The 25,879-nt window shown below is 45.1% G+C and overlaps 1 protein-coding gene across 10 annotated transcripts in view; it reads right to left on the reverse strand.

The window, feature by feature from the left end:
• Window positions 1-221: 221 nt before the first annotated feature.
• Window positions 222-25,879, reverse strand: part of PI4KB (phosphatidylinositol 4-kinase beta) — a 28,177-nt gene continuing 2,519 nt past the window's right edge. Inside the window, exons 1-13 of one of the 10 annotated variants that reach the window (XM_079155178.1) lie at window positions 21,467-21,596; window positions 19,833-20,772; window positions 14,424-14,468; window positions 11,594-11,821; window positions 10,535-10,762; window positions 8,585-8,694; window positions 7,718-7,822; window positions 7,446-7,569; window positions 6,482-6,747; window positions 2,589-2,739; window positions 2,199-2,319; window positions 1,471-1,533; window positions 222-1,094 (exon numbers count right to left, since the gene is read on the reverse strand). In XM_079155178.1, the coding sequence (XP_079011304.1) occupies window positions 913-1,094; window positions 1,471-1,533; window positions 2,199-2,319; window positions 2,589-2,739; window positions 6,482-6,747; window positions 7,446-7,569; window positions 7,718-7,822; window positions 8,585-8,694; window positions 10,535-10,762; window positions 11,594-11,821; window positions 14,424-14,468; window positions 19,833-20,744 (2,535 nt within the window). In that variant the 5' untranslated portion in view covers window positions 20,745-20,772; window positions 21,467-21,596 and the 3' untranslated portion in view covers window positions 222-912. Of the gene's footprint in view, window positions 1,095-1,470; window positions 1,534-2,198; window positions 2,320-2,588; window positions 2,740-6,481; window positions 6,748-7,445; window positions 7,570-7,717; window positions 7,823-8,584; window positions 8,695-10,534; window positions 10,763-11,593; window positions 11,822-14,423; window positions 14,469-19,832; window positions 20,773-21,316; window positions 21,444-21,466; window positions 21,597-25,879 lie in introns of those variants that run through there. The other 9 variants (XM_079155179.1, XM_079155180.1, XM_079155176.1 and 6 more) reach the window with 9 other exon arrangements.

The following is a 25,879-nucleotide window of genomic DNA, read 5'->3' on the forward strand; positions in this document are numbered from 1 at the left end:
TAATCCCCATCCAGGCTTCTCTTTTTATGTGACTTGAACACTAGACTTGATGGGAGGGGGTGAGTCAGAACTTGGGGATGGGGGGTGTCCTCTGGAAAGAGGTGGTGTTAACCAAAACAGGGGAAAGCCATCACTTCTGTGTGGTGCCTTTTGTATCTTGGACGTTGAGGCATCTGCTTACTCTTACCCTCAAAAAGGGAACAACTCAAATGACACAGATGGCTAACTAAGGACTTTATTTCAAACAAAAAATAATAAAAAATTGAGAGCTGTTTCCCTGGGTATGAGGAAGGGATCAGGGATAGGAATTACCCATGGCTAGGCCAATACCCTCAGTAACTGGAGGGATTGTCATTCCCCTTCTCAACCCCACTGATGGGGAACCTCAGCAAGTGCAGGACCCTAAGACAGAGTCCTCCTGTCAAGGGGAACTCAGGCAGGGGTCAGTCCCTGGGAGAATATATAGAGTTGGGCAGCAGCATGGCCAAAGGCCAACCACAGGATCAAGTCCTAAGTACCAAGAACCTATTCTTCCCTCTTCCTGGGACCCAGAACAGATAAGGGGTAGCCTGTGGAAAGAACCTCTCAGATCCTGGTGAGGGGGAGTAAGGCCAGGTGCCCCTTGCATTCGTCACCTGTTTTCTCTGGAGGGCTGTGAGTCCTGGAACCTGTCAGATGGTAGTACACAATGAGGGGCAGGAAGCCCCAGCAAGTCTGGACCCCATGGCCGGCTCCTCCCACCCTGGCAAGCTCTCACGGTTACCACATGATCCTTTATATTTCTCGCCTTCATTTCCCTTGGGTGGATGGTTGGGTAGGTGGGGTTTCCTGGTTTATGATTTCTCAGATAAGGGCTCTCCCAGGGGAAGGTACCCTGGATCCCCCCACCACTCAGGCCCAAGAAGGAGGGTGTCACATGATGCCATTGGTGAGGTATTGGAAGCCATCGTAGAGTTTAGTGGTGATAGACCGCATGCTGCCATCCACCATCTGCTCCACCAGCAGCTGGAGTTGCTCCTCAGTCATGCTCATGTGGAACCTCTCTTTGAGGTTGCGAATGGTACTGGAACCATGGAAGCAAGGAAGCTGAGAACCTGGAGGGAAGCAGTGGGGATTGAGGATCATGGATAGGAAGGAGGTATAGTAATAACAACCACAGGAACACAGGCAGGTATCCCTGAAGTGCCCCTTCCCTCCCCACCTCAGAGATCTCTCAAGTTGTGGATTCAATTCTGTGCAGAGAAAAGGAACTGGTGGGAGGTCCTGTCTTAAGCTCATCTGCATCCCATGCTTCTAAGCCCCTCTGTAGGTGAGGGTATGTGGGCAGAGGATGGGAGAGGGCCATAAAGAGGGTTGAGGGAGCAGACTTTGGGGGTCCAAAAGGAAGGCCAGGAAGAAGCTTGGGATGGGCCCTGAGCTGGGCACACTTATCTGGTTGCAGCCTCTGCCTATGCTACGTCTGACACTCACAGATGACCTGGGCCACCGTCATCATGGGGCCAGATGGGGATGCTCCTGAGCAACGGCGACAACCTGTGGGGTAGGGGCAAGGGTGGGGAGGAGGAGACTGGCAGCTTAGATGTGGTATCCACCTGGAGCCTCGAGGAGGGGGATAAGGACTGGGGCCCAGGGGAATTCAGAGAGGAGGGGATACTCAGCAAAAGACTACGGACATCAAGGTAATGCGGAAGTAACATGGTAGAAGATAAAAGATGAGAGAAATTCAGCTCAGAGCAGGATAGGTGAATAGTGGGAAAAGGAAGGTGGCCTGACATGGGGGAGCTGAGGTCAGGGCAAGCAGTTCAAAGTAGAATGGAGAGGAAAGTATGGTGGAAACACCTGAGTAGGTAAAGAGAAGAACAATGGATAGAGATTGAGAAACTCAGTTGTAAAGGGATAGAGATATTAGAAGGACCAGGAGGCTATAAATAGGGCTGTTTTTTTCCCTGAGGGTGCCAAGGACATTTCTGCAGCCCCCTTCTTCCTCCCAGGCCCAGCTCTGCCAGGGTCAGAAGGAATGTCCTGAAGGAGAAATGACACTGGACCAGAGCTGGAAACCAAGACCACCTCCCGCCGCCCCCTCAACCAATCTGAATCTTGAGGTGGGCTCAACTCTCTGAGAGTGCTAAGCTCTAGGGCCTCATCCTGAATGGGAATGCTGAGGGTACCACCGGCCCCTGGCCTCTCCCCAGCCCCACCTTGCTGCATGATTTCCACGATCTGCACCACCTTATCCATGTGTTTCCGAGCAGCAATCAGCCCTTGCAGCATTAGCATCTTGTAGTAGTTGAACATGTCACCATGCAGGCCACCCATCACCTGGGGAGGGAGAAGAGTGTGCACCACAGAATTATGGTAGGAGAGATCCCTGTCCTATGAGCCTTCTAGAACTACTACTACCTTTCTCAGGGCAATCATGCCAAACTCCATTATTCCCTACTCCCATATAAGGCAGAAAGCTCCCAGGAAATCCTGCCTCACCCTGACTTACTGCCATTTCTGTTCTGTTCATCCCTAATCTGGGGGTGGTGGGGAGCCCATCAGCTCCCACTGCCATGGCAGAGAAAGAACAGTGACCCTGGAGGCACCTCTGCTTCCTGACTCACGTCCACAAACTCTGTGGTCAGCTTAAAGGCTGACGTCTCAAAGCCCAGGTTTCGGGGTGAACTGGACAGGATGAAGCCAAAGTCGATGTGGATGATGTGGCCTTCTGCATCCAAAAGGATGTTCCCATTATGTCTGAAGAAGGGGAAGAGAGGAGAGGAAGAGTCATATTAATGTTAAGTCTTACTGAGACCGAACTTGAAAATTGCAACTCATTGGACATAGGACACAAGGCTGGGACATCCCCTGCCATGTTTTCTGCTGCCTATAATTCTGGGTCCAATCTCCTAGGATCTAAAGCTAGCAGTGAAAAGAAAAGAAGTCAGAAGAGAAAACCACTAACAAAAGCTGGTGTCTAAAATTGCTATTAACAGCTTAATAAAAATAGTTTAGGCAGGGTACGGTGGCACACGCATGTAATCCCAGTAGTGCAAGAGGTTGAGGCAGGAGGATCGCCAAGTTCAAAGCCAGCTTCAGCAACTTAGTAAGATCCTCTCCCAAAATAAAAAATAAATTAAAAGGGCTGGAGATGTGACTCAATGGTTAAGCACCTCTGGGTTCAATCCCCAGTACAAAAAAAAAAAAAAAAAAGTTTAGGGTTATCCCAGTTTCCCAGAAATTACACTTCTAGTGCTCAAACTGATCCCAATCTAGTAGAGAATCCAGAAGCAAGGAAAGAAGGTCTATGAGGCTCTAGCCAGTTGACACAGAGGCCAAGCACTTTGTTGTGTAGTAAACCTCCACTCAACCAATTCACCTGTTTTATTTGTAATCCCTGTTAGCTCACTGCAAGAATCAAGCCCCATCAGAGGGGAACAACAATCAGTGGCAAGTAGGCTCGGTGGAGTTCAAGTGTAGAATAGTGTGTGTGCTTCAAGCAGTTAAGTTTCAAATCACTTATTTAAAAAAACCTCAAAGGGTGTCAGGCACAACTAGATAAAATAAAGTTTAAAAAGCTGAATTTTTTTTTTTTGTTAATATTTTTTAGTTATAGATGGACACAATATATTTATTTTCATGTGGTGCTGAGGATTGAACCCAGTGCCTCATACGTGCAAGGCAAGGGCTCTGCACTGAGCTACAACCCCAGCCCAAACTGAAATTCCATATATATATATGGTGTCAGGCACACACAATCTCAGTGATTTAGGAGGTTGAAGCAGGAGGATCATAAGTTTGAGGCCAGCCTCAGCTAAGTAGCAAGATCCTGTCTCAAAATAAAAACGAAAAGGACTGGGGATACAGTCATGGGTAAAAGCACCTCTGGGATCAATTCCCAGCACCAAAAAAATCCCAGGAGGCAAGTACTACAGGCCAGCTATAGGAGGGAAAAGAGTTAAAGGGAGATAAATCCCAGGTCTTTGTGATTCCCACTAGAATGGCCGGAAGAAAGAACAATTAACATGCTAAACACGTGATGCCCAGCCTATTCAGCATAACCAACCTCTTCACTGTCAAAAGAAGCTTTGTTAAGCTAAGAGCTCATAGTCTATCTGAGGGCCACCTTCTCTGGGTTGGTCTGACTGACCAAAATAGGAAGGACCAAAAGGGAGAACAAGTCCCACCTGAGTCCTTCTCCTCTGGAAAAGCAAAAAAGATTGAGCAGCACCTGCACAATTCTGAGAGCCAGAGAGTTGTCCTACTCCCTTTACAGGTAAAGAAAGAAACAGCCCTGAGCAGTCAAGTAACTTACTAGCCTAAGGTCCCAAGTAATTTCTCTCCTGTACTAACTACCAGAGTTGGCTCCAGGAGGAAAGCTGCTTGGAACTCATTTTGAAGTATAGATCTTAAAACCTGCTTCCAGATTGGGGACCCATTCATTGCTGCCACCTCTTTCCAGTGGCTGATTCCATTCATGGCTTGACTATATTCTTTTCTTTAAACAAACAAACAAAAAACCTCTGGCAAGGTTAATTAAGAGAAAAACTGTGCATGCTTGCACTGATGTCAGAATCATCTGGATCAATGATAGCCAGTGTGCACACTGTAGTAGTTTCTGCATGTTGTGCCTAATTTAATATTATTGCCATGGTAGTGATGGATACCAGTTTTGGTCAAGATGGTACAGTATTCTACTTCAGATTTCCTCAAAGCTGGGCAGCTGCTGGTGAGGATGACCAATATGCTTTGCCTTGTCTGATCATCTTTAAACTCTGCTTATACTCTGACAAGTACCACTCTAAAAAAATTTTTTTTTTGTAGATGAATACAATATCTTTATTTTATGTATTTTTATTTAATATTTATTTATTTATTATGTGGTGCTGAGAATGGAACCCAGTGCCTTACATGTGCCAGTGCTTCACCACTGAGCTACAACCTCATCCCAAGTACCACTTTTCTTATAACAAGCTGGAGCCTAGAGTTGATCAACTTCAGTGATTTTTTTCATTTTCTTTGTTGCCACCATCTTCCTGCTTTAGGTGTGATATGGCCGCCAACCATGAACAGCCCTGCATCTATTCTTTCTGAAGTTATTATGAACAGTTTACCAGCTGCCTGCTCTCACCCCCCTCCCCTGCATTTAAAGGATACAATCTTTTTCCAAACATATCAGTTTCCTAAAGAAAAGCCCTGAGGTCTGACTACAGGCAGCTTCCCTGCCACCCATTTACTCAATGGTGGGGCGGAACCCTAGGTTCTCTAGGCCACTGGCTCAAAATCCTGATGTTTCAAGGTGCAGTCTAAAGCTTGCAACCAAGCTCCTTATAATGACATTCCCCAGCAGCTGTCAAAGTCAGAGCTTCTGTCGGTTCATTTGTAGGGTGGCAGGGCGGAATGAGAACATGTTCTACCTGACTCTTACTTCCCTCATGAGGAAACACTTGTCCAACAAGGTTTTCATATGGTTTAAATGTAAGAATGTCAGGCTGTGGCAGGTACTATGACGCTAGATTTCTGATGAACTTCTCTAGCTAATCTTAATAGGCCACTATGTCACCAGGAGCCCTGGCAGCATAGGCCACTGCATTTCTTCCTCTATTCCCAGGGAGAGTTGCAACTCACAGAAGCATTCAGGGCATAGACCCCAAGTCATTGTCTGGAGACACTCTGAGAAGGCAGGTCCTAAGTGCCTGTGGATAGGAGTTTCAACTTCATCTTTTCCATGTTCCTCATATCCACCTTCTCCTTTCTATTCTCAGCCACTACCTCTATCCTCAGGCCAGGCCCTACTTCTCACTTTGCTGCTAAAGGGTCAGTTATGTCTACTCTCACCCACAGTGCCACAGGGCATTTACTAAACATAGACTAGATGATGACATTACTCTGCCTACAAAATAAAACTCTTCAGCCTCATAATGAAGGCTCTCTTTTTTGGGGGGGTGGGAGGATACCAGGGATTGAACTCGGGGACACTTGACCACTGAACCACATCCCCAGCCCTATTTTGTATTTTATTTAGAGACAAGGTCTCAATGAGTTGCTTAGTGCTTTCGTTTTGCTAAGGCTGGCTTTAAACTCTCCATCCTCCCACCTCAGCCTCCTGAGCCGCTGGGATTACAGGTGTGTGCCACGGTGCCTGGCTACAATGAAGGCTCCTTTAATTTAGCCTCAACTTACCTGTTTGATGTCACTGCTCACTCAAGTTTTAATTCCCTTGAAATATTTTCTCACCTGGGACATACTTCCTCCACAGCTTCATTCTCCCTTATATTTTCAGTCCCTGCTTACTCAAACCCTGACTCCTCTCATACATAAATTCTTCATTCCCATGCTATTTTCACCCTAGCACTTGTGGGTCTGCTCCTTGGCTTAATATCACACGAATACATCTGTTTCTACTTAAAATACATTGTTTGTTTCAACTTAGAATTACATATGAAGGGACAGAGCAGACCCTGATGCAAGACTAGGATGAAGGGCAGAAGTCACACACCTGTCCTTGACTTGCAGCAGGTAGCAGACCAAACAGTAGCCAGCACAACTTTGCACAAAATTACGCTGGGCACTGAGGAAGGCCTCAGTGGTATAACTGCCATGTTCCTGTAGGAAGTAATCGAGCAGCGAGAGCTGGGACTGTTTCTTCACTTGGTGGATGGACACAGCATTGACCACTGGCTCAATCATGCCACTGTCTGCCGAAATCACAAGAATCTTGTATGGCTTGATCCAAAGGGGCACTCGCTCCTGTTCCCAAATGGACTGTGAGGAGACACAGAGGTATTAGGAGTCTCATCCTTCTCCAAATTAGGAGAGAAGGCTAAAATTCCTCTCTTCCAAACCTCTCTCCTTGGTGGCCTTGACTTTGAGGCCATCAAGTAAGACTCACTGATCTACTAAGGACCAGGAAGTTTTGAAAGGAAATCTAGGGCCTGATAGAAAGAAAGCTATACTTAAAAGTTATATGGGTAAAGGTATCTTACAGGTACAAAGTTCAAGAAATGACAGAGAGAATAGGAAATATTACTGTCACCTTACAAGCAGGGAGAGTGGGAACTATAAATGTAAGTTCAAATAATAAGAAAAAAAAAACAGGAAAAATTTTAGGTCCAAAAAATCTTTCTAAAAAATAAAAATATTTATATAAATAACTGAATTAAAGAGGTGAAATTCTTTGCTGAGAACTAACCCAGGGGGCTCAGGGGATCAATATCTCAGCACACTATAACCTGCCCACCACAGACCATTTGGGAAATTCTGATTTAAAGGACAAACAATAACTTTCAAGGGTCAGAACAGGATAGGTGCAGTTCACCAAAATAGCCAACAGAGGCCGCTGTGGAGCTGCATTTTCCAACACCAACTTTATCACCCTTGGGCTGGAAACTGGTCCCCAGGAAAGCGCCCTGCAGAACAACCTATGTGGTCCCTCAGGTGGCTTTCTTCTTTCCTTTCCTTACCTGCAGTTGCTTCAACACCTGGAAGGCCAGCAGCTCCTGCCGAAGGTCATCCCCACATTTGACAATGACTGACAGGAGCCGCCAATTGGGGAGATGGCCATAGGGAGAGCCTTCTCTGATTCTCCTGTAAAGAAAAAAAGAAAGGGTGTCGCAGGGTGATGCCAGGGTGAGGATTCAAGACTGCCTGAAAGTTTGAAGGAGTTTTTGAGGCTGATGGCCAATAAAGATGGTGCAGCGAGCACCAGCAATTGCCTTGAAACTGCCCTACTCACCGTACTTTCTCCTGCCAGGGCTCTTTGAGAGCAACTGCAGAAGGGTCTTCTGGGTCTCGTTTGAAGGCTGTGGGGGTGTGAGCCAGCTGTTCAGAAAGGCGCCGTCTAGCAGGAAGAAAATACATCATTTGCTTGGAGGAGTTATCCCAGAGCCTGATGCCCCTCTCTGTGCTGGCATTCTCTACACAGTTCCTGAATTCTGGATATACAGAGAAGGAACCTAGACCAAGAGAGACTGACAGAGGAAGCACAACTAGAAGCACTGTTCTGCTACCCTGGTAGTCTGGGATCATGTTAAAATGAATGGGGGCTGGGATTGTAGCTCAGTGGTAGAGCACTTGCCTAACATGTACATGTATGAGACATACATTGATCTTCAGTACCGCATAAAAATAAATAAATAAAGGTATTTTGTCTATCTACAACAAAAAAAAAAAAAAAAAAAAAAAAGAAAAAAAAAAAAAAAAAAAAAAGAATTCCTGGCTCTTCCCATTCCTCTACCCCAAGACTGACAGAATGAATGGGTCTGATCCCAGAATCTGCACTTCCAACACGGTCTCCTCCTTCCTCTCTGATTGTGATGCCTGTCACTATGAGACCCCACTTTGAGAAACACCGCTCGAATTCCTTTCTTGGCTGCTGTGACCCCCTTGGGATTCTCTTGAATTATAATTTTCTATAGTAACCTAAGCAGTGTCTTAACCTGCACCATCACTGCCTCAAGTTTGGTGGTCTCAGGACAAGGACAGAATAAGGAGAGAAAAGGGAGAGATAGGCTGACAGCAGGTGCTAAAGAGAGGAAGGGGACAGAGATAGGCAATGTCTGGAAGAGGGATAAAAAATGAGTGCAAAGTGATCTGGTCATACCGGATATCCCCTGCTGCAATGAACACAGGCTCCTTGCTTTCCTGGCTGGTGATGCTATCCACAGAGAACTGGGAGATGTTGTCACAGCTGTTGGTGTGCACTTCAGGGAGCTGGGGAGAGCAGGGGAGCACTGGTCAGAAGTGCTAAGCACAGATCCCTCTCTTGCCTCCTGCTTGGTTGCCATTGCCATGGTGTGCTCACCCCTCCCTTCCAGACTCCTTGAAAAAGCCTCTCTTACTTCTGTGTCATCCTGACTACTTGGACCCCAAGATGTCTTGATATTCACATGGGTCACATAACAGTGTTTCTGAAAAAGTGAACTACCTGAATCAGAATTAAAACTGAGACGCCTGCTGAAATGCAGATTACAAGGCCCCGGCATCAATCTGAATTAGAATTGCTGGGGATGAAATCTGGAAATCTGGAATTTTAACAAGTTCTCCAGATTTTCAACACACTAATGTTTGCAAATCATTGCCATGATCCTCATGAAAACCTGAACTTTCAGACTGAGAGTCCCTCCATGGTTAGGGATGCATGTTCCCCTGAGGTTCAGAGCAGACTCTTTCAGACTAGATTCCTCTGATGTTTTCTTCATCTAAGTTACCCAATATAATCTCCTCCTTTCTCGTTACCTATAAAACACTCCACCAGACCTGAGGGTCCATATCAAGTCCCTCTCTCTTTGTACCAGAGCACTTCTCTACTCCATTTGTCTCCCAGTACACAATCTTTATGTATCTTTTTTTCTTTTGTGGCACTAGGGATTGAACCCAGGGGTCTTCCACCACTAAGCTACATATGAATATATATATATATATTTTAGTTGTAAATGGACACAATGCCTTTATTTTATTTACTTATTTTTATGTGGTGCTAAGGATCAAACTCAGAGTCTTACACGTGTGAGGCAAGTGCTCTACCACTGAGCCACAACCCCAGCCCCACTAACATCCCTTTTTTAAAATTAAAAAAATATATTTTTTGAGATGTCCTCTCACTAAGTTGCCAACCCTGGCCTTGAACTTGTGATCCTCCAGCATCAGCCTCCTGAGCCACTGGTATTACAGGTGTGTGCCACATTTTTTAAATGTCAGTCTCTAACTTTATAAGTTCAAAGACAAAGATTCTGTCTTTTTACAGAATGGTTCTATATAAAATCCTGCTCTTGCTCCTTATAATCCAAGAATAAAGTTTCTTTTCACAACTGACAGGACCCTAAGCCAACTCTCCAGTCTCATTCTTCACTGTTTATCACCTCACACCCACATATCCATAGCTACACAAATTTTCTTTAGTTTTTATCATGAGCCAAGCTCTTTTATCTTCTAGTCTTTGTATGTACTTCCTCTGCCCAAGTGTTTTGTCCAGATAATCCCTACCATGCTTCAGGCCTCAGCTGAGAGATTACTTCCTCCAGGAAATCTTTTGACTCCCACCCAAAGTTTGGAGTAAGCACCACCTCCACCACTGGGTGCTCTCATAACACCCTGTCCTCTGCACCACAACCTGGATCACATCTCACTATAACTACCTGCCTATTAATCTTGTTCTTTCCCTTCATAAACTCCTTGCAGGTAGGGGCCAAATCTGTTTACTAGCACACAGCACTTAGGTCTGGAATGAAAGAATGTAGGACTTACTACTCTTATTATCCTAAGACAACTTTATAGAGCAGGTGTTCAGTAAATATTATCATTAAATTTTCCTCACTACATTAACTTGAATTTCTTCCATGGAAGAATAAGCTCTACTTGAATACCATCCAGACCAGACTTGAATACCATCACAGCATTTCCCTCTTACTGCTCACTGCTCGCTGCTCGCTGCTCACGCCACATTTGGGCACATGCCTCACCTGCCGGGGGTATGTTATCTTGTCTCAAATATATTGAAGCTTGTGGACAACAGGTGCTGTGCCCTAGTATTACCTCCTTGGAGCTCCCTCACCTCCACCTGCAGCTCGCCTATGTCATCCACCGACCAGGCTTCGTCGTCATTGTCATAGTTGGGCACAGTGCTGAAGCTGCCAGCCCGTTGCTCGTGGGTGATGCCACATTCAGGCAGGTTTTCTACAGACCGTGTGCTCCGAATTCGATTCTCAGGGATTCGGGCAGGGACACTGGTGGTGTCGAAGTTTTCACATTCAAGGACTTCCACGTAGATCAGGTAAGGAGCCTGATGTGAGGAGTGAGGACAGTATTCGCAGCTTACCTCCACCACTATCTCCCAAATCTCAACACTGTTAACACTGTGTTCTTCCCGTTTCCCTACCTCGCCCCAACCTGCATTCAACAATCCCTTAATATTTTTAGGGCAGGAACTTGTCATATGATTACCGATATAAAGAATCTGGGTGAGAGAGTACACAAGTCTTCTAAATTTTTCAGTTGGGCTTCTCTAAGCTACAGCTTATAAGAGAAACCTATAGGCCTCCATGGGCTTGTCCTAAAGACAGGGCCGAGGGAGTTGCTGTGGCGAAGACAGGCAGTGTCCCAAGGAGAGTTCTGATCTTTGATACTTCCTCTCAAAGAAGAATCTGAACCATGAGTACCAATTTCAATCCACAAAATCAGCTAATTCTCTCTAATATGAATTGGGCATCCTTCTCTCCTCCCTGCCCACTCTGATCAGAAAAGGTCTTAGAAACAAAATACTTTGCTACCATTGTGATTGCTGAATCCAGACAGCCCGAAGTTATAGGAGGGCTGGAGAAGAGCTACCAAAATGACTATAAGGAATGGGTGGAGAGCAATTCTAAAATCCAGCAAAAAGTGAAGAGAAAACATCAGGCTTCTTTGATCCAGAAAAGCAAAGTCTAAGAAGGGGGACAGGAGGGCTCACAGGATCACTACAGCACTGAAGTAAAATTGTGGTTGACAAGCGCAATTATAAACTATGAAAGGTGACAAGATGTTGTTAGGGGAATCCCTGTGCATATACACAAACTCTGAACAATCATGGGAGGAGAGTCAGATCAGGTTAGGGTTTGGGCCACAGTCCACCTACCTTGTCCTTGGAGTTGAGGACAACAGCCTGTGTGTGAGGCACACGGACCACGTGGTGGTCAAAGCCAGCAGTGGGCAACCAGACTCGGGCAGGGAGCTTATGGTTGAGCAGGGAGAGCTCTGAAATCAGCCGCTGTGTTTTCTGCTCTTTGGTAGGGAGGGTGGCCAGTCGTTTACCAATTGCCATTAGGGACTTGATGAATTCTCGCTCAGGGGCCAGTCGGACAGGCTAAAGGTGGGTGGGATGAAATAAAAGATGTTGATCAAACCATAGAAAAAGTGGCCCACCCGCTCAATCTATCCTGGCCATATAGGCCAGGGACCCCAGCATTTGGAGAATCCTACGAAGAAAGCTATCTTTTGGCGATGGTAGATTTTACCCCACCTGTCTCTGCTTGAACTGAGAACAGCCAGCACATTCCATTTCTATGTGCTACTTCTTGAAGGTATAGGGGGCCATGAGTCCAGGTTATTGGGATGTACCCCTCCTTTTAGACTTGAGTCCCTCAAGTACTGTCTCAAGGTTTTAGGATAGATAGGCAAGGGACATCTGGAGGTCACTCAGGGCCCCAGACAGAAGAGCTGCTTACATCAAGAAGTGCTTTACTCAAGAACAGAGCTGTGCCTCTCCCCATCTGGACCCTTTGGCTGGATCTCGGCTGTGGGGCTCTACCGAGGCCCACAGGCTAGGCAAGGGAGCTTGGAGGGGCTCTGCTGGGGCCCACAAGGGTAAGGAAGGGACCTTCAAGTCAATATTTCTCTTTTCAAAGTCATCCAAATGACTTCTGTTGCTTTCCATGGCATCCCCACGTCCTGTCCACCCCACAATCTCTTACAAGGGATCAATACCATGCAGGGAATGAGAAGAGGATGAGCAAATTTGCATTAATGAGGGCACAACAATAGGAAAAGAAAAAGCAGATGGAGGGGAGCTGGGGTTGTAGCTCAGTGGTAGAGCACTTGCCTAGCACGGGTGAGGCACTGGGTTTGATCCTCAGCACTAAATAAAAATAAATAAATAAAATAAAGGTATCATGTCCATCTACAACTTAAAAGAAAAAAAAAAAAAAAAAAAAAGCAGAGGGAGGGAGGTGTGTGTAGGTGGATAGAGAAAGTAATAGCTCTTTTTTTATGTCCTCGAAGATGGCCCTGAAGGCCTGTCTTTAGTGATTGCTCCCTGGATCCTCTTCCCCTACCTCTCAGCAACTAGGTTTCCCATATTAGTACCCTGCTGTGAGCTTGGTTCCTCATGCTGAGCACATTAGTCATCCCCAGAAAGGGCAAAGTAGTCTGGGGAGTAAGGTGGGATGGGGAAAAAGATGAACTTCAGCTGCACATAAAGAAGGGCTCTGTTCCCAGTCTAAGTTCTTCTACCATAAGGTACATTTTATTAAGATAGCCACCCAACTCCCCAGTCCAGCTCTCCTCAGCTAGATAAGGACAATATCTCCTCCTCTTATAGGGAACAGTATTTCACTCACCAGGTTTTTCTCTCCCTTTCTGAGTGTGTCTTGCTTAGTTTCCTGATTGAGAATTTCTACCCTCACTCCCTCACACTGCAAAAAAAGAGCTTCTTTTGAAAACTGGGCCGTATCGGGTATGCGTGTGCATGTGCAACAGCCAGGGTACATTTCTTAGCCTCTACCCCATGATGGGAGGAGGTGGGCTGGCTTGCGGCACCACATGGTAACGTAACAGGATACTGAAGTCAGACAGGAATGCTTTAGGGGCAGGGTTAAAAAGAGACAGAAGGAAGACAAGAGAGTTGGGTTTCTATGGCCCCTAGAAATATTCTGGTGGCTTAATAGAGAAAGAAAAGAGGAAGTCTGAAGACTCACTCCTTCATCCTGATCCCCTAAACCATCTACTCAGGTGGCAAGTGGTCACTGACCCAAGGATTCTCCACCTGACCAATTTAAAGTCATCTCAGATTAGAAAAAACAGGATTCCTTCCCATTCTAAAATCACATTTGAGTTGGGGGCCCCTAAGTTACATGAGCAAATTTGACCCCAGGCCTCCGGAGAGAGGCTTTGCCACATGGAGGAGATAGGAATCATGGTTGAAAGGGGATTGGCACAGAACATAGAAAACTGATTGGGTAGACAAATAGAAAATAAAATGTAAAAAAATCATCCAAACTCCCAGAGGGTCCAGCATTTCCTCTCACGTCTTTGCCCAGCAACAAGGTCCAAGACCCTGTGGGACCAGAGGGTCAGGGGTTAGTCCAGAGGGAACAAGAAAGGAGAATGGGGATTAAGGAACATTTTGGGCAGTGAGCTGGGAAAAGGGAAGAATTCCGACCTGGAAGAAAGGTGGTTGAAGTTAAAAAAGAAAACGCAGCTGTGGGGAGGTAAAACTTTCCTTTAGGCCAAGTCCTGTTTGCTTTAGGAGTTGACTCACCCAGCACAGGGCCTAGCATTTAGAATGCTGAATAAATATTTGATGGTCTGGATGGCAGAAGCCATGGGGAAAGGGTTCTGGGTGGGAGAAATGGGATCCTGGGGTTTCTGTCAAGCAGTTCTTGGCTGTAATCCAGAAGTAAATTCTACCTCTCTCCCAGCTGTTTGCTCCAGAGACCCAGGAGCTGGGGATAGAAGAGCACAGTATCCCAGTTGTCTCTGACAGAAGCAACTGAGCTTATCTTAGTCTGGGCTCTGGGCATTGGCAGCAAAAGTCAGAGACTTCTCCAGGTCTGAGAGGGAGAAGATCCAGCAATTAAAGGGGCCTTTGAACTCCAGCCTTGGCCTGGGGGGCTCTGAAGACCTGGGACGGAGAGGAAATGCGGCCATGGGGGGAGCCTGCCACCCAGTCCCAGCCTGGCCCCACTTACGGAACTGAATGAATTATCAATACTCTCGGTGCTGGAGGAGAACTCCTGGGAAAGGGCCAGAGGGCAAAGGGACAAAGAGGGGGCAGGGAGGGAAGGGAGAGAGACAAAGGCAAAGAATTTAGCTCCAACCTGGATCATAACTGCTCCTCTTGTGCAGCTCTACCTTTCTGCTTTAATGAACAAGAGACAACCCAGAAATGCCACTTGCCCAGATTCTAGACACTTGTGGGAGACACTAGAAGGCCAGCTTAGAACTTGAGGTCAGAAGGGCTGAAGAAACAAGGCAGTGTGTGTTTTTCACTATATTTCCTTTTATTCTTTTTTTTTTTGGTGGGGGAAGGGTGGTATTGGGGACTTAACCTAGGTGCTTTACCACTGAGCTACATTCCCTTCCCTTTTTATTATGAGACAGGGTCTCACTAAGTGCCAAGGCTGACCTCAACTTGTGATCCTCCTGCCTCTGCCTCCTAGGAACTGGGTTTATAAGTGTGCATCACTGCACCCAACTTGTTCCCTTCTATTCTTGCCTGAATGAATTTTTCTCTTTTTATTAATTTTTTTCTTTTTTTGATACTTGGGATTGAACCTAGGGGCACTAAACTACTAAGCTACATCCCCAGACCTTGTATTTTTCATTTTGAGACAGGGTCTCACTAAGTTGCTTAGGGCCTCACTAAATTGCTGATGATGCCTTTGAACTTGTGATCCTCCCGCCTCAGCCTCCCGATTACTGGGATTATAGGTGTGCACGACTGCATATGTCTGAATTAATCTTTTTTTTAGGATAAAAGCCTAAAGCTGGGCCCCAGGTGAGAAATTGCACTGCCAACTTTCCCTGATGTTTCTCTCTACCCATGTACATGTTCTCAACTGCCCACTTCTCTGTGGGAATCCCCAAAGAGACTGGATTTGATACACTGCACGACCACGACACTGGAAACCCCATGTTTCTCCAGCTTCTTGGAAAGCTCAGGGAGTGTGTGTATTTACCTCCTCTTCAATCAGACTCATTATTACCCTGGGAAGTCTAATAACAACTTTGAACCCAAAGTCATCCCAGACTCATGAACCTGAAATCTCTGGACTGAAGGCTGGTGGAAGTGGAGGACAAGTGAGTCTATTATCAAATGTCTTTAGGCTTATTATCAGGTTATTGCACTTGACACTCAATATATTACAAATTTTTGACTCAAGTTCGAGAGTTAGGTACTAGTGAAATCCATCTGAGAAAGCTGATTAGCTGGGATAGTACCTGTCTGAGTTCCAGTTAGGGGGAATAATCTAAACATCTCCCCATTCCTGTGTCTCACTGCTGTCTATGAACAAAAAGCGGACAGGAATGGTGGTCAAACTCTCATTCTGCAGTTCAGATACACAGAGTTTTCGTGGGTTCTATTCAACAAGGTCTACCAAGGCAAGGAGCAGGTGGAACACTGTGCAAACATGCAAGTGGGGAGGGGCCTGGACTTAGGAGGCAAAATCCTGGGAGCTCCCAGGGTAGGAGGGTGTGGACATGGAGCTTTTCTACTCTGCAATTAGCATTTCAGGCATTGACTTAACTCCACAACTTAAGTTCTACTCTAGCAGGAGGTCCTATAGGCAGGTCTTGCCTTGAAGAAGACTTTAAGGGAGAAGTCACACTTGGACACGCTCCCCTGAGGCCACAACTCTTCCACTGTGGTAAAAGCGGTAGGGAGAATTGAGGCAGTGAGAATGCCAGAATGGCTCAATTTCTACCCATGAACTGGCTGGGGAAGGGACAGCAGGCAGGATACTGGTTCCATGAACACTCCAGCTGATTCTCTCACAGACATGTCCCAAGAGACTCATTAATAGCCTTGGGGGAAGGGAGGTATATCATGACCTGCTTTCTTCCTACTCCTGGGCTTGAGTCATTCACACTGAGTCAGTTCCAGGGAGTAAAGCTCAGGCCAAGAAGCTGACATCACATCGTATCAGGCTGGAAGGCCCACTGGGCTTCCAGTATGACAACCAGCAAATTTCTGTGTACAAAGGTTGCAGTTCTGAAAAGACGAAGCCGATCTACTTAGAGTGTCATTATGTAGGGCCAGGTAGGGGTTAGGGTTAGTACCCAAATCACTCTCTGCTCCCTGTGCCTCACTCTATGCCAGAATATTTAACGTTTGATCACAAATGGGAAGGAAATCTGTCTGAGCAGGGTTCACTGAGGAGGCTAATAAAAACTGCTTTGAAGGGGTGGGTTTGATGGGAGATGGGAGAATTGTGTGCTAGAGTCCTCTGTGAGGAGTATAAAGAATTCTTCATAAAAAGAGAATGGAACCTTCAGTGAGATCTGGGCAAAGAGCTCTGCAAGGAGACCACAGACAGGAGAAAACTAGAGCTTCCTCCCTGAGACACCACCTCACCCTCTGGCACTTCTCTATTATAGGAGATGGGATTAAACCCAAAAATCAAAAGGAAAGCATTGCTGAGCACAGTGGCACACACCTGTAATCCCAGCAATTTGGGAGGTTGAGGCAGGAGAATCACAAATTCAAAGTCAATCTCAGCAAGGTCCTAAGCTACTGAGACCCTGTCACAAAACAAAAAATAAAAAAGGCCTGGGAATGGACCTCAGTGCTAAAGCATCCCTCCTTAGATTAAATCCCCAGTAAAAAAAAAAAAAAAAAAAAAAGGAAAGCAGAGACTGGGAGCAGAGCGTCAGGGCCCATGTAGAGATCTGGGCAGCACTTAGAAAATTCTGTGCTTCATTTCAGTAAGGTGTCTACTTCCTGCTTATGCACAGGCAACAACTTTTAAGAATCACAAACTAAGCAGTTTCCTTAGATACTGGGGTGTTCATATAATCTATAATTCCTAGAGGAAAGAACGGCATTTTATCCTCTACTCTTTGCTGACTTTTGAACAGGGCTTTGCATGGTGTACAAGATTAGTAACTAGTTGTTGAATAATTGAATGTTGCATGACAGGGGAGGAAGAAGAGTAGAAGAAGGAAAATCATTTCCCTTGATATCTGGGGAACAAAGGTCTTGATAGACATATCCTCAAAATATCAAAAGGGTTAGAAGAAACCCCTGTGCTGAAGACTTGCCCAATGCTTAGAAACCTAGCAATATTTACATTTATGTTCTCTCTCTCTTGCTCTCACATTTCCTAAGGAGTCACAGTAAATAGGTGTCTCATTCTGCCAGCATCAGATAATGATAACCCAGGAGAGCCTGGGAACATGTTATCTCCTTCCTTTCCTGGATCTAGTAACCCAAGCTAAGAAGCCAGGTTAGGAAGAATGGCAGCTGGAGAACCCCCCTAGAGATTTAAGCACTCACAGAATACCTGACTTTCAGAGCCATCCATCATTTTAGAGCAGAAGTTAGATGCAAGGAAGAAGGACTCAGGACCAGTGCAGGGGAAAAGCCTTAAGGCTTCAGTTTTTTCTGGTCCTAATGAAGCCAGAATTGGGAACAGGTAGTTAGTGTAGAAATAGGGGATCGGGTCAAATCGAGGAAATGGAGGCCATAAAATCATCTGCCTCTGGAAGTTGGAAACTGCCCCTGGAATGAATGGAATGTCAAGGATCTCCGCAGCCCATTGATTACCAAATTTACCTGCCTTTATCAAGGACTGCAAGCCAGGAACTGCTAATTAATGCCCCCTGGGCCCTTGCCTGCCTGAATCACCTTGGCCCTCCCCCTGCCCATGGCTTTGCACTTAATGCAAAACCAGGCCTTCTCTAGTGTTCAATCTTCAACATTAGAAGGAGCAGAACTCGTCACCGGTAAATGGCGGTATCACTAAGATGAGGACCAGAAAATGGATACAGAAAAAAGCCACGACTGACAAGAGGTACCAAGGAATTCATTTCTGCTGCTCATACCCATACCACCACAGGATGGACCCCAAGAAGAGGCAGCTCTCAAACCCTTCATGTCCTTAGTTTCACCAGAATCTAGATGGTTCTTCTTGCTCTGCAACAACCTTCCTTCATGGACCCTGAGTTCTGCTGCCAAGCTCAAGCAAAAATGAAATGGTTCATTCTGGCCTGAGAATAGTTTGGGCTTTGTCTGTGTAAAGATGTGGAAGTATAGGAGGCCACAGCACAGGCCCTTCTTCCCCAATGGCCTCTGAAGCTGGGACCTGAGGAAGAAGATGCTGAGAAATAACCAAGGCACCTCAGCAGAGTGATTATGAGCACAAGCTGTGATTTGGGTCCTGGTCTGACATTCACCAGCTGAGACATTAGGCAAATCATTCAATCTCTCTAAGCCTTAGTCTCTTCACTGGTAAAATAATATATGTCTGTTAGGGTGGTTGTGAGGATTAAATGTAAAAAATCTGACATTATGCCTGCTACATAAGTACTCAATAAATGTTAGCACTTTTAGGCTTTACTATTATTAAATTATCTTGATAAAATACCATATTTTTAGAGACAGCAGACTCTGTAGTCTCCCCTCCTTCCAGCTTTTCTCTTCCCTGATCACTGAAACCTCCCGCTACTTGAAAGAAACCCCATTGTATTGAAAATGTGGGTGGGTTATGCTCCACAGAGGCAGATGCCAGGACCATGGCCATACACATTTTCCAACAGTGCAAATTCCTCATTTTTTTCCTCCCTTCTTTTCTAGGCTGGGCTGGCAGCCAGAATGGGAGCCCGGCCAATGGCGAATCAGAGAGGAAGACTGGGGCACCATTGTCTAGCTGGGACACCAGGTCACTGAACTTGGTTGTCCACTGGGCAACTTTCCCTTGTTATCTGTCCAGATGTGGAATGAAGGGTGACTATATCCTACTGATGTGCTCATCTCCTCCTGTTCTGTAGTACACATCCCCAACTGCTATTGGTGCTTCCTCTTCTTCCAAGGAAAGTCAGAGAAGAGAACATTCTGCAGATGCCTCAGTGATTCAGAACAAAACTTATTCTATGTTCTCAATAAAAAACAGGATCTTCAGGGGTGGGGAAGAGGGATTATGAAAAGAAGTGACCAGGAGAATGAAGCTGATGTTCTATTTAACATCCTCCCTCCCCCAGCACACACAAAGGCCACAGCCCCTTTTCCTTCCCTATAAGCGCTGCTCTGAGAGGCTCTGGTAGCATTTCAGGTCTCAAGCCAGGGTGGAGAGGGTCTTTACCAGTGAATATGTAATGGAATGGCAGTACAGTTTAGTAAAGACAACTCTGGACAGTTAGGAGCCTTGCTATTAGCTATATGACCTGAGGCAAGTCACTTAATCTCTGAGTTCCTCTGTAAAATGAGTCAGTTGGAATACATGAATTCTAAGACCTTTTTCCATTCTAACATTCCATGCTTTTATCAGTGAAATGAAACAGATGGAAGGACAGAAAGGACAGAGTTACCCTATATAAGACATCCTGTCTCCATGCAACCCTCTGCCAACTCGCCTTTCTGTACCTCCCCACAATTTTACCTCATCCTCATTCTCCACTTTAGGGTTGCTAGCTGTTCGTTTCAGGTTGCTGCTGAGACTTATGCTGGCGGTGGCATCTGACTTAGAGCGCTGGTGAGTCCTTTTGGAGGGAGACAGCCCTGTATCAGGGGCTGGACTCAAGGAGGGAAGTTCCCTCTTTCGGTGAGCTGGCTTCAGCTCATCTGAGAGGATCAGCTTCCGTAACTTGGTCCCACGGGAGTGTCGTTGAGTGGAAATGTGCATGTCTGAAGAGTAAGCCCCAAGCAACAGGGCACACTGGAGGGAAAAGTTAATGCTCTGGCGGCAACGGTGGACGATATAGGGCTTAATGGCATCACCCACATCCTCATCCATGTGGATGTACATGTTAAGCAACTGGGGCAGATAGAAGTCCACATCCTCATTGCGAAAGCAGAAGAGCCGGTTGCCGATATAGGCTTGCACTCCAGGTTCCTTGGAGTTATACAAGTACGAAATAGCCATAGAGATGTCAAATAGTTTTGACTCAAACAGTCTCAGCAGCCAAGATTGTTTGGCCGAGTTGTTCTGCCGCCGCCTTCTTGCTCCTTTGGCTGTGCTTGAGGCCACAGTAGCCCCCATCTCATCTTCCTCCTCTCTGATCTGGGAAGATGGGTCATCTAGGCAACGAATCTCACTGTCCACACCATCCCCATTGACCAATTCCAGTGGGGTGCCTCTGCTAGAGACGGCCATGCCTCCATGCAAAAGCTTGACTTTCTCCAGCACCTCCTGGCAGGCCTTCTGGGCTACCTCAGGGTCAATCACTGATAGTTCCCCGACTCCCTCTGTGATGACACTTAGCAAGGAGCCCCCATTATTCCCTGGAGGGCCAGGAGGAGTAGGCTCGGAAGCTGGATTCAGGGGGGCAGGTTCCACTACCGTGTCTCCCATGGCTACAGCCGGACTTCAAGCTTCCAAGCTACAGGAGGGAGGGAGAAAGGAAAAGAAAGTGAGACATATACACACTGGTTAGTGGTGCCATTCTCAGGTCTTCCCTTCACCATGAAACCTTCCCAGGCACCTCGTCTATCTGTCTTCCTGGACTTCTTCAAAATCATCTTCAAAATCATCTTCAAAACAGTCATCTCCCAGGAAGCTTTCCTTCACTATCTCCACTTCCGATCACTGTGTTATTCCTCATTTCTTCTGCACTTAGTTACTCAGCTTAGCCTCACTTCTTAGCCTATACTTGTGAAATGTTGCTTTATATGTGTTGTATTCACACAGGCTTACAAATTCCTCAGGTAAATTGGGTAGCAATTTGAGCCTTACTCCTTGTTTTTAATTCTCCAAATGTTTTTCTATCCTCTTCCTCTTCTTGTGTCCCCCTTCAAATGCTGTCATTACCTTTTTCTTCCCCTCTTTAAATTGTATTTCCTTACACATATGACAGACCACACATATGCTTCTCTATTTAGTGTTAAAGTCTTGATGTATTTTTCCAGTTACAGATACTTTCTTACCTTCCCTTTTAGACTCAAAGCTCCCAGGAAATAAGGGCCAGCAAATACCATGCCAGGCTTCATTTAGAAGAAAACAGCTCTAAAACAACCATCATCAACCCCGCTGAAGCTGTGCCATTTCTTTGCTCATCTGAGTTCATAACATCATACCCTTTCTCCAGCATTGTGGCAGCTGAAGTACAGTGGAAAGAACCCTGGACTTGGAGGCAAACAGGCTGGGGTTCAAATTCTCACTCTGCCTTTATGAGATGTACAAACTTATATAAGTCACGTATCTTCAAGTTTCAGTTTCCTCAACTGCAAATTGGGGGAAAAAAAAAATACTTACTTCTCATTGTTGCCATGTGGAAGAAATAAATTAATGTGTAAGAAAGGTTCTAGCACAGTCCTTGGCACATGGTAGTACTCAATAAGTGACAGTTGAATCTTACCACCTGAAAGGTTAGTAAATAATGTGTGTCTTTGCATATATATTATTTTTGTAGGAAAAGTGAATTAGAATATTAGTTGTTTAAAACTCTTCTAAGACATTTATGATAGCCTTCTCCTACCCCAACACTACTTTCCCCACTATTATACATATACACCAAGAATTTGAGGGCTGACTATAAGAAGGCAATAAGAAATCAGGTTGGGACTCATGGGTCTAGAACTTCTAAAGAACAGAGAAGAAAAAAAATTGTAACTAAGAATGGTTAGAGAACACCACTGACAAAAGCCACTACGTTCCAAGAGAAATTCTTCAGAGATTCACCAAATCCAGACCAGGAGAATCAATGCAGCACTGAAGGAAATTTTGTCAGATCAACCTGTCTCTAGAATCTGGCTCTAGCCAACAATGAATTCAGAATCCTCTTTGCAAAAATGCAAATAGACTGAAACTAAGACATACTTAAGAGCACAAACAAGAGGGAAGTAGCTTTTGTAGAGCTGCAATGCAGGTAATTTCCTAGTGATATCATCTTTGATCCTATAAGCCTGGGTGCCTGTACTTTGAGTGGGTGGAAAAAAGGTGCTCAGCATATAGATTCTCTAGACATTTGGGGATGCCCTATTTTCGACCACCATGTTTCCAGGGCCTTTTATTGCAGCTCTGAAATGTTAAGTGTCAAGGTTGCTTTCATCTGCCCAGTATCATACAATCCAGTTTCCTGAAGTTTTGTAGAAAGACAGATGGGGAACTCTTCTGTTCTCAGAGATCAACAAAAAAGGCTACTTTCATTCATCATTCTTCCAAGTCTGTCATGCAAGTCTGTCTTTCAAGTCTGTATTTAATTTCCCTGATGCAGTTTGAGTTTAGTATTGGTAAGAAGGTAGCAACTTTTTCACTATGCCCTCTCCCCAAATTAGGCAGTGCCCTGAGTTGTAGAACCAGCATGGTTGCCTATGTGGATCTGTCTCTACTTGCAACGATTGGTTGCACAGGAATAATAATAAGAAAGAAGCTTTACTCATTCCCTGCTAAGCCTTTGTAGGGCACTCTCATCAGAGGGTCAGTTTAATTCAGTCCTTTTTTAGATCTGCTTAGAGACTTGCATGGTGGCCTCAATCACACTGTACAAATAACTCTTCTTCTCAATATGTCTATGATTGGTGCATGCATCCCTTTTTCTCTAGAGACTTCCAAGTCACTAAAAGCTCCTAAAGTTCCCTTTTCTAATTTTTTTTTTAGGTGCTGGGAATTGAATGCAGGGCCTTGTGCATGCAAGGCAAGCGCTCTACCAACTGAGCTATATCCCTAGCACTCCCTTTTCTAAACTTTAAAGGGCAGCTGGGAATGTAGCTTTGTGACAGAACACTTGCCTGGCATGAACAAGGCCCTGGGTTCAAACCTTAGCTCAGCAAAAACAACGAACAAACAAAACCCCAAACTTTCAAGGGAAATGAAGTTCACAGATTTGGTCACATACAGTGTCTTAGACCTAAGAAATTAAGCAGATTCCTGCTCCAATTAATCACTACTGGGATTACTACTGGCATAGGAAAGCAGGTAAGAAGAATACAATCACCTCTTTTATCCCATAACAAAAGAAGAAAAATTCCTAGGGCTTAGCTAGGAATTCCCCATCACAGTATTTAGAGGACTTTCCCAGTAAACAGATTCCTCTATCCTCCTTTCCTCCCCAGGGAACCAATGATGTCAAAAGGTACAAGAAAATCAGACTCCTGTCCTATATAAGCAGCTCTACCACTAGAAACCAGCAAACTGGACCTGGGCCTCTCCTGGCTCTCAGGATCTCAGGGACTGCCTGCACCTGAAGCAAGTCATGGGGAAAGGAATGTTGGAGGGAAACAGGATTAGATTATTTTGACAATATAGACAATAAAAATAGGAAAAGGATTCTCCAAAACCTAAATTCAGATATGGTCCTCAATATAAATTTATTCATTTTCAAATATAAAGAAAATATGCCCTTAATGGCTAACCATTTAAAGAAAAATCAAAGGACTAGAATGCAAAAGAAAAGGAAGAACAAGTCCTATATTTATACCAGAAGCCTAAACTTTCCTTTTAACTAGACTACAAGGGAAAAAGAGGAGGCCTCCTCTGCTCCAGCCTGGCAGGCAGTTCCTAGGAAAGGTGGGTGGGAGAGGTGGGAGCACTAAAACTAACTGGGCTACAGAGATCCCATCTGGGCAAAGTAGGGGAATCAAAGTTGAGCATACAGGGTTGTTACAAGTTAGGGCAAGGCAGGGAAGAGCAGTGGCTGAAGAGGATAGAGAAGGTGTACACATGTGTTCTGATAGACCATGGGATTGAGCAGTTAAGCATGTCTGCAAAGGAGTCTGGTTTTGGGTTTTTTTTGGACTGAGGATTGAACACAGGAACACTTTATCACTAAACTACTACTATTTTTATTTTAATTCAAACAGGGTTTCACTGAGTCGCTGAGGCTAGCCTAGAAGTTGTGATTTTCCTGCCTTAGCCGCCCAGGTCACTGGGATTACAGGTGTGTGCCTCAGCACTGGGAGCTGCCGAGGATTCTGGAGGCGATGATCACTTGCTTCCTATCACCTCAAAATATTACAGGCAAACAACCATTCCCTGGCCTCCTATAAAGGACTTACTAGATCGGTCTCTGGAAGGACACGTAAGGAGACCCAAATCAATCCCTCACCCAGCTAATCACTATCCTCCTGGTCAATTTTTTTTCCATGAACCAGATAACTATGGATTGGTTCAGACCAATCCTGATGTCATAGAATGGCCTTTAAGAGATCATTTGATCTAGTACTCTGCCTTCAAGCAGGCAGGCAAACTCAATTTCCCCTTCCAAAAGATCCTTTAAGATGAATCATGAAAGGTGGAACAAAGGGTAAAGGAACCAATATTTTCATCCTATAAGGTGGATAATTAAGAGAGACTCAGTTAATGGAAAGAGGGCTGGGGGTGTAGCTCAGTGGCAGAACATTTGCCTTACATGAGGAAGGTCCTATATTTGATCCCAAGCACCATGGGAAAAAAAAATAATGGAAAAGAAAGGTTCAAATATATTATTTAAAATGTTAAACAAGTGTCAAATAGAAGAAATAAAAATAATGGCATAATTACATGAACAAGAGGTATAAATCCTCTAAGGTTAAAACCTCTTTTGCAGTAATTTATGAGTCAAGAAACAGAGGCACAAGCATGTTATTTAAAGCTATGGTGATAAGTTTCAGAACTAAAAACCAAGATAACTAAAGAAGTTAATTCCAAGGGAGCAGGAGTAGGGATGAAGGGAAGTGGACTATTGGTTTTCATCACAAACTCTTATAGTACCATTGGATTTGTTACCATGTGCATGCATTCCTTTAAAAATAATTTTTAAAAAATAGGTTGCTCTTCCACCTATTCATATCAAACTAGGCTCTCTATTCTGGTGTTGAGAAGTTCTTTATGTCTTAAGGTACAACTCAAATTTTTCTTCTCCTTCTTTTTTTTTTGTGGTACTGGGGAGATTGAAGCCAGGGTGCTCCATCACTGAGCTATACCCAGACCCTTTTAAAATTTTATTTTGGGACAGTCTTGCAAAGTTGCTGAAGTTAGCCGTGAACTTGTGATCCTCCTGCCCTAGCCTTTCTAATAGCTGGGATTACAGACATGCACCACCATTCCCAGTTCAAACCTTCCTTTAAGGAGGTTTCAATTCCTCTTCCCTCTTTGATCTCAAAGGTAAAGGTAGAGAACAAGCACTCTATTTTCCCTATAGAAAACTCAGGACTAAGAAGACGAGTGTGTTCATGCCCCACCAGGAACCAGGTGAATGCTAACAAAAGGCTGTAGAGGGTGATGGCATCAGGGGAGAGGGCATTCCCAAGCTACAGCAAGGGAATAGGGAGGGCAGTGGTCTCAAGGTAGTTAAGTAAATATTGAATCAGGTTGAGAACTCTGTGCAGAGACATGGAGCAGGTATAAGCAGATTCCAGCCAGACAGCCCAAGCCAGCTCTGGGAGCCCCTGATAAAACAGAGAGATGGCAAAGAAAGCAACCTGTATGCTCACCTTTCTCTGAACTGTTTCTCCTCCTCACTCCAAGACCTAAATACACTTGGACTAGGCTCTCTCTTGTCCCATACCAAT

This window comes from Sciurus vulgaris (genome assembly GCF_902686455.1).
Source record: "Sciurus vulgaris genome assembly, chromosome: 1".
NCBI classification, from domain to species: domain Eukaryota; kingdom Metazoa; phylum Chordata; class Mammalia; order Rodentia; family Sciuridae; genus Sciurus; species Sciurus vulgaris.